This window comes from Nomascus leucogenys, chromosome 6 (assembly GCF_006542625.1).
Source record: "Nomascus leucogenys isolate Asia chromosome 6, Asia_NLE_v1, whole genome shotgun sequence".
In the NCBI taxonomy this organism is placed as follows: Eukaryota; Metazoa; Chordata; class Mammalia; order Primates; family Hylobatidae; genus Nomascus; species Nomascus leucogenys.
This window is the reverse complement of record NC_044386.1, coordinates 76,827,048-76,833,942: the sequence shown is the minus strand read 5'-3', so window position 1 is coordinate 76,833,942 and position 6,895 is coordinate 76,827,048. Positions and strand designations below refer to the sequence as shown.

The window sequence follows — 6,895 nt, the reverse complement described above, 5'->3', positions numbered from 1 at the left end:
GTAAAATCTATTTTTGTACTTTGTGATCATTAATGTACCTTGCTTTTTCCACATGATGTATTAACTAAATTTCAGGAATTAAAAAGACAGGCCCCCCGCCCTCCCCCTGACACACAGAGTCAATCTTATGGCTTACAGATGCTTGTATGGATTATACTGCCTGGAAGATCATGTGATCTGACTTTGACACTCATTCCAGAGCCTGATATGCTCTCTGCCCCTTCTACATGGTCATGGATGAAACACAGAGACAACATTAGTAGAACAAAATATATGGTATTTATTAAACACATGTGACATAGGTTATAATATCAAAGTAGAGCATGCATGAACAGATGATTCATTCGTTTAACAAAAACACCAATTGATACTGAAATCATTAAATGATTAAATTTCCATGACATATAAAATTCTCTTTAAGTTAAAGTGAGAAAGAAAAAAAAATCGCAAGTTGAATAAATACAGTGATTTCAGCTGGTCCAATGAAAGCATAAGGCACAAATTAAACCAAGGGACTAGCGCATCGGAATGAAGCTTGTCTGGCCCACACAAGTCTCTCACAGCGGCTCCCACGACCCTGCACAGATGCTTGGGACCAAGAGGAAAGAGCACCTGCAGGCTGGGAACCCTCCCTTCCAGGTTCAAGTTTTGGCTGGGTGCCCATGCTCCTTGTGGACAGGCCTCTCTGTACTAGAGAAACGCTGCCTCTAATACTTTTACGGGTAAACAAAACCTTCATGCTCTATCAAACGATCCTGGCATGAATAACATGAAACTTCAAATTAATGTCCTTTTCCCTCCCAACAAACATCTAGCAAATAAAATACATTGTGAGGGAATCCTCCTGATAGGATTTCAGTGTCTACAAAGAAAACAAATGATGACGCAGTACAGCAGGGTATGCCGGGTGGGTGTCTGAAATATGACCTTGTATATCCCTCTCTTACCTGCTCACTCCGCCTTCACTTTCCTTCCTGTCTTAGAAGTGGATCAGAGCCTCAGCGATTTCCATTCCAGCTTACACTGTGTATAGGGGAAACAACAGTCACCCTTCCCAAAGGATTTGAAGCCACAGGGTTCCAGAGCTTTTGTCCATCTGTAAAAAGTGTATGCCTCTGAGTGCCTAAGTCAGAGTTTTCTTCATGGTTAACTCCAGGACTCTTGTGTATGGGGTGTAGTTCCTAGAAGGCATCACAATTTCACGAGTCCTGCCTGTTTGGCTGAGAAATGAGAAAAGGCAGGTCAGGAAAATGAAACAAAACCCCCCATATGCTTCACATGGTAAGACAACTCTAGAAAATGGTGTTTAAGTGCTTAAAAATAAAAAGACAATAATGCAGCTTAATATTTCATTTAAATATTACAAACAGGCCCTGCAATGGACTTTATGTTTTCCCAAATTCATATTTTGAAATCCTAACCTCTAAGGTGATGTATTAGGAGGTGGGGCCTTTGGGAGGTGATTAGGTCAGGAGGGTGGAGCCCTCATGAATGGGATTAGTGGCCTTATAAGAGAGGCCCCAGGCCCAGCGTGGTGGCTCATGCCTGTAATCCCAGCACTTTGGAAGGCCGAGGCAGGGGGATCAACTGAAGTCGGGAATTCATGACCAGCCTGACCAACACGGAGAAACCCTGTCTCTACTAAAAATACAACATTAGCCGGGCATGGTGGCACATGCCTGTAATCCCAGCTACTCAGGAGGCTGAGGCAGAAGAATCGCTTGAACCCGGGAGGCAGAGTTTGCAGTGAGCCAAGTTCATGCCACTGCACTCCAGCCTGGGCAACAAGAGCTAAATTCCGTCTCAAAAAAAAAAGGAGAGAGGCCCCAGAAATATTCATCATCATCTCTTCTGCTATGTGAGGACACAGCAAGAAGACACTATACATGAACCAGAAAGCAAGTCCTCGCCAGACACTGGATCTGCTGGCACCTTGGTCTTAGACATCCCAGCCTTCGGAACTGTGAGAAATAAATTTCTGTTGTTTATAAGCTAACTAGTTTATGGTACTTTGTTATGGCAGCCGGAACAGACTACAACAGGTTAAAAATAAAAAAGTTATTTTTAACAACCTGTAAAGGTTGTACTAGGCATCCATCGTTCAGAAAAATATGAAACATGCATTCAAGGGACTTGTCACCTGGTGGGAAAGATATGTACATAAAAAAATTTCATGTACTGTGTTAGGAACTATAACAGAGACATAACAGCTGTGCTGGGCATTCTTCTTTTGTCATTCAGCCTTTCTCTCCTTCTCCACCCTACTCTGTGGCCCGGAAAAGTCAGCATCAAGGGGCTCCCTTGCCCTTCAAATTCAGTTCCTTTTGGCCTACTGCAAGGTGGTAGCAGGGCATCAGGGAATGAGAGGACAAAGAGGTCAGGACATTTTCCCCTTCCCAGCCAGGCTGCAGCTTGGTAGTTGGCGGCATCCCTCTACCAGGGCCCATAGCTACAGCTCCCCAACTTGTTCTCTTCCCCAGCTTTCTCCCCTGCCTCCTCAGGCAAGGGTGGTAACAGCTTCCACTGTCGCTAGCTCCAGAGCTTACCACTGTCCCTTGTTTATTTCCCTTAAAGTTGCCCAAACATCCACAACAGTCCCTTCAACTAACTCTCAAGCCTCCCTTCCTGCCATGACCTGAACAAAATAAGCATAAACACATGGTGGGAAAATTGAGGGCAGAACAATTTAGCACCACCAGGAAATTCACATCGGGAAATTCACACAGAGAAGGTGAATCTTGAAGGATGCCTAGCATTCATCAAGTGGACAAAGCGGGGATGGGAACTCCAGGAAGAAGGGGCAGTATGTGTAAGGCAGAGATGGGTGAGCACACAGTTTGTGGATGTGGAACTGCAAACCGTGTGCTCCTTTGGAACGACTGGAAAAAAGAGTTCACAATGGAGAGTGGCAGAAGATGAGGCCTGGTGGAGAAGGGTTCCATGTCCCTGGCTAAGGAGTTCAGAAGGGGACAGGGAACTACAGCATGTTTTTAAGGAGGGCCATGATCTGCTCATATTTTTATTCTAGCAAGATTCCTCTGGTACTATCAAGGGTTGACTAGGGAAGGATTATTCTGAAAGCAGGTCAGTTAGAAAATTCTTACTCTTCAGGAGGTGAAAGAGAGATCATGAGAACTTGAATTCTGATGGAAGCACTTGATGGGAAGTGGCAGGGAGATTTTAGGGAGACATTTGGGAGTTATAGTTAACAGGATTGGGTGACTAAGACATCCCATTTCTTTTACCTCCTGGACACATAACACATAACTCAACTACATTTCCCAGCTTCTCTTGCCATTAGGTGGACCATGTGGCTAAACAGGCAGAAATGACTTCTACTACTTCCAGATTTAACCCATAAAAATCTACATAATCCCCCATGCTGTCTTTCTCTGTCTTCCCTTTTATGTAGAGCATACAGGTGGAGAATCCAGGAGGACTCCAAAGCTCAGGCAGGGTCGCTAGATGGAGGAATTCCTGGGTTCCTGAAAGACTGTGGAGTGAAACGTATACCAAACGGCCTTAAACTGTGACATGGGAAATTAATCTTTACCATGCTAAGCCACCAAGATCTATGGGTTCTTTCAAATGTCTACATTCCTTATCCCAACCAACACAATGACAAAATGTGTACATGAAGCCTAAGAGTCGAATCCCTTTCCCCTAACTTCCCATATCCAGTCATTCACCAGGTGATAGAGGATGTATTAAAAGCGTGGCAGGGGGTGTATTTTAAACTTTCCATGTCTCCCCCCAGGAGATTCTCCATATTCTCCACCCAATCCCCATATACACCTTGAACATCACTATTATAGAGGCTTCTGACACCTCCATAGCTTTTTTTTTTTTTTGAGACCGAATCTCTGTCTCTTGCCCAGGCTGGAGTGCAATGGCATGATCTCAGCTCATTGCAACCTCTGCCTCCCAGGCTCAAGCAATTCTCCTGCCTCAGCCTCCCAAGTAGCTGGGATTACAGGCATGTGCCATGACCATCTGGCTAATTTTTGTATTTTTAGTAGAGACAGAGTTTCACCATGTTGGCCAGTCTGGTCTTGAACTCCTGGCCTCAAATGATCCACCCAACTAGGCCTCCCAAAGTGCTGGGATTACAGGCGTGAGCCATTGCACCAAGCCTCTATAGCATCTTACTGCACTTATTGGTCTACACATTTGTGTCCACTGCTAGGTATAATTTCTTTAAGGGTGAAAGCCACATCTCCATCATCTCCATGAATCCAGCAGCTCACAGAAGCCAGCCACAGAGCTATAACCCCACATATGAATTACAAAGGAAACCAAAGGTTGGAGGAGTTTCAAGAAGTAAGTGGTCCCAGTGTCACCTGCCACAGAGAGCAATCCATGAGACCTGGTGATCCAGGAGGCCCCAGTGACCTGACCAGGCAGTTTACTAGAGTGCCAGGGGCAGAAGCCAGATGGCTATTTGTGCCAACTCCTGTGAAAATTCCACATAACAGAAACAGTCTCCAGTGACGATATCCTGAAACCCCATAAAATGCAGAAATATTTATAAAGGTGAACCTTCTAGGGTTCAAAAACAGGTTCTCATATCCCGATCTTTTAAAAAAGAAGTGGGGTATTTTATTTTGTTGATCACTAGGAAACAACAGGATTTCAAGAACACAAATAACCTCAACCACAAAACTGAAACCCAACCATTTGCCTTAACACATTTAGGCTATTGTTAACCTTTTATTAATCAATAAAGGGGCAGTTCCCCTGGGGAAAACAATAGCAGAATCAGCAAATAAAGCTTTGACAAAAAGCTACTTTGTGTTCTGGTCTTTGCAACAGAAATACGAAAATATAAGCATTTTAAAGCACTTACTACGTGCTGAGCACTTATGATCATGGGGAATATTTTTCATCAAATTGTACCTATTAAGACATAATTGATGAAAACCAAGTTTGCTGGTTTGCTGGAAACCAAGTTTCACTACAGGGAAGAATAAAGAAAAGTCACTTTTCCTTTCGTTTTTGTTTTTTCATTTTTCTTTGAAAATGAAGGCTAGATGACCTGAACTTGTTCTCAATGGCTTTAATTAACATATATCAAAGTTTTCAAACTAAACTCCTGAGTCTTTAAATGTACACATACATTTGTGTGTGTGTATATGTGTGTGTGTGTAAACTCCTGAACCCACAGTGAGTCCCCTCTCACCCCTTCCCTTTCCCTCTCTCTTTACGAAGAGTTCCTTGGTCACTAGAAATTTATGGAAAACAAAGATTAGATGAAGGAGGGGAAGAATTTGAGGAGGAGAAAGTGAGGCAGAGAGATGGTACTGGGTAGCTTAGACAGTCTCAGGCAGGCTGGCAGCAGGAGGAATGGGAAAGAAGGAGTCAAGTCATGAAAGAAAAGAACAGCACAGTATGAGTGAGTGAGTCAAGGAGCAAAACAATTCTCTGACTCAGAAGTGACTGCAATATACTGAGTTTAGGTAGCTGGGAAAGCAGTGGCTCTAGCCACAGAAATATGAAAAGGTGGGGCACTTCCACTGGACATTCTATGCCTGTTACTTCACTTAATCCTCTCGACAAGCTTCCAAAGGGATTGCCACCAAAATCATCCTTTTCAAGATGAGAATCAAGGAGGGTAGGAATTTGCGAAAGCTGCAGATACAGCAGGAGGCAGACTCAGGACCCAAACCCAGGTCTAACTTCCAAGCCAGGATTCTTACTCACTCCTAAGAGGAGTGGCTTTGAAGAAAGAGATGGCGCACTCGGCCATGCAACGGCAAGTATGAAGACCAAGCAGACACCAGCTGGGAGTGCCCAGAAGGCTGTGGGAAACAAGGACTTGTATTCAAGAGAAAGGTTCACACTTCTGTGGCTCAGCCACAGAGAGGAGAGGTGAAGCTGTGAGACTGGATGCAATCTTTGCAGGAAGTACTGGAACCAAGATAGAGCCATGTGGACTACCATGGGAGGGTCCTGGAGGAGGAAAAGAAGCCATCAAAGAAGCTGGAGAAGGACAGAGCAGGGAGATAGGTGGAGAACCAGGAGAGAAAAGTCCTGCAAGGGTAAGAAATAGGCTGAGGAATCCTTCCTTTCTTCTTAGGAAGGATTGCCGAATGCTACAGAGAGATGGCTCCATTCAACAAATATTGAGTGCCTAGTATGTGCCAAGCACTGCTCTAAGGAGGTCCCAGGGAGAATGCAATTAGTGAAACAGATGAAAATCCCTGCCCTCATGGAGCTCATATTCTAGTGAAGAGACAGAGAGAGAGAGAAAAAACACACACACTCACACAAAAAGAGGTAAAACATAAGCAGGAATCACTTCATCCAAGGCCTTTATTAAATAAATCATGTGATAACACTGATCACCTGCCTACGTTCCTCACTTGGTATGTATCTTTCACTTATTCACCCAACAAATGTTTATTGAGCATCAACTAAATGCATTTTTTTTTTTGAGACGGAGTTTCACTCTTGTTGGCCAGGATGGAGTACAATGGTGCGATCTTAGCTCAACACAACCTCCGCCTCTTGGGTTCAAGCGATTCTCCTGCCTCAGCTTCCTGAGTAGCTGGGATTACAGGCATCTGTCACCACACCTGGCTAATTTTTTATTTTTAGTAGAGTCGGGGTTTCTCCATGTTGGTCAGGCTGGTCTCAAACTCCTGACCTCAGGTGATCCGCCCGCCTCAGCCTCCCAAAGTGCTAGGATTACAGGTGTGAGGCACCACGCCTGGCAACTAAATGCAATTTTTTTTTCCACGCAAGACAAAAAAAAAGTAGAGCAGCTCTAAAAATGCTATTAGCAGTAGCACAGCATGTAACACTTGCAGTTGTACAGATGAGTGAGTAGGAGAAGCCATGCTATTCTACAATGAGACAAGTGCCCCATGCCTGCAGCATGCAGGGGCCGCTCTCA

At 44.3% G+C, this 6,895-nt stretch overlaps 1 protein-coding gene across 1 annotated transcript in view; it reads right to left on the bottom strand.

The window, feature by feature from the left end:
• Positions 1-256: 256 nt before the first annotated feature.
• The window catches only part of MYZAP (myocardial zonula adherens protein), a 93,754-nt gene continuing 87,115 nt past the window's right edge, over positions 257-6,895 (bottom strand). The window contains exon 13 of the mRNA XM_003267027.2: positions 257-1,220. Coding sequence (XP_003267075.2) covers positions 1,124-1,220 — 97 coding nt within the window. The 3' untranslated portion in view covers positions 257-1,123. The remainder of the gene's footprint in view (positions 1,221-6,895) is intronic.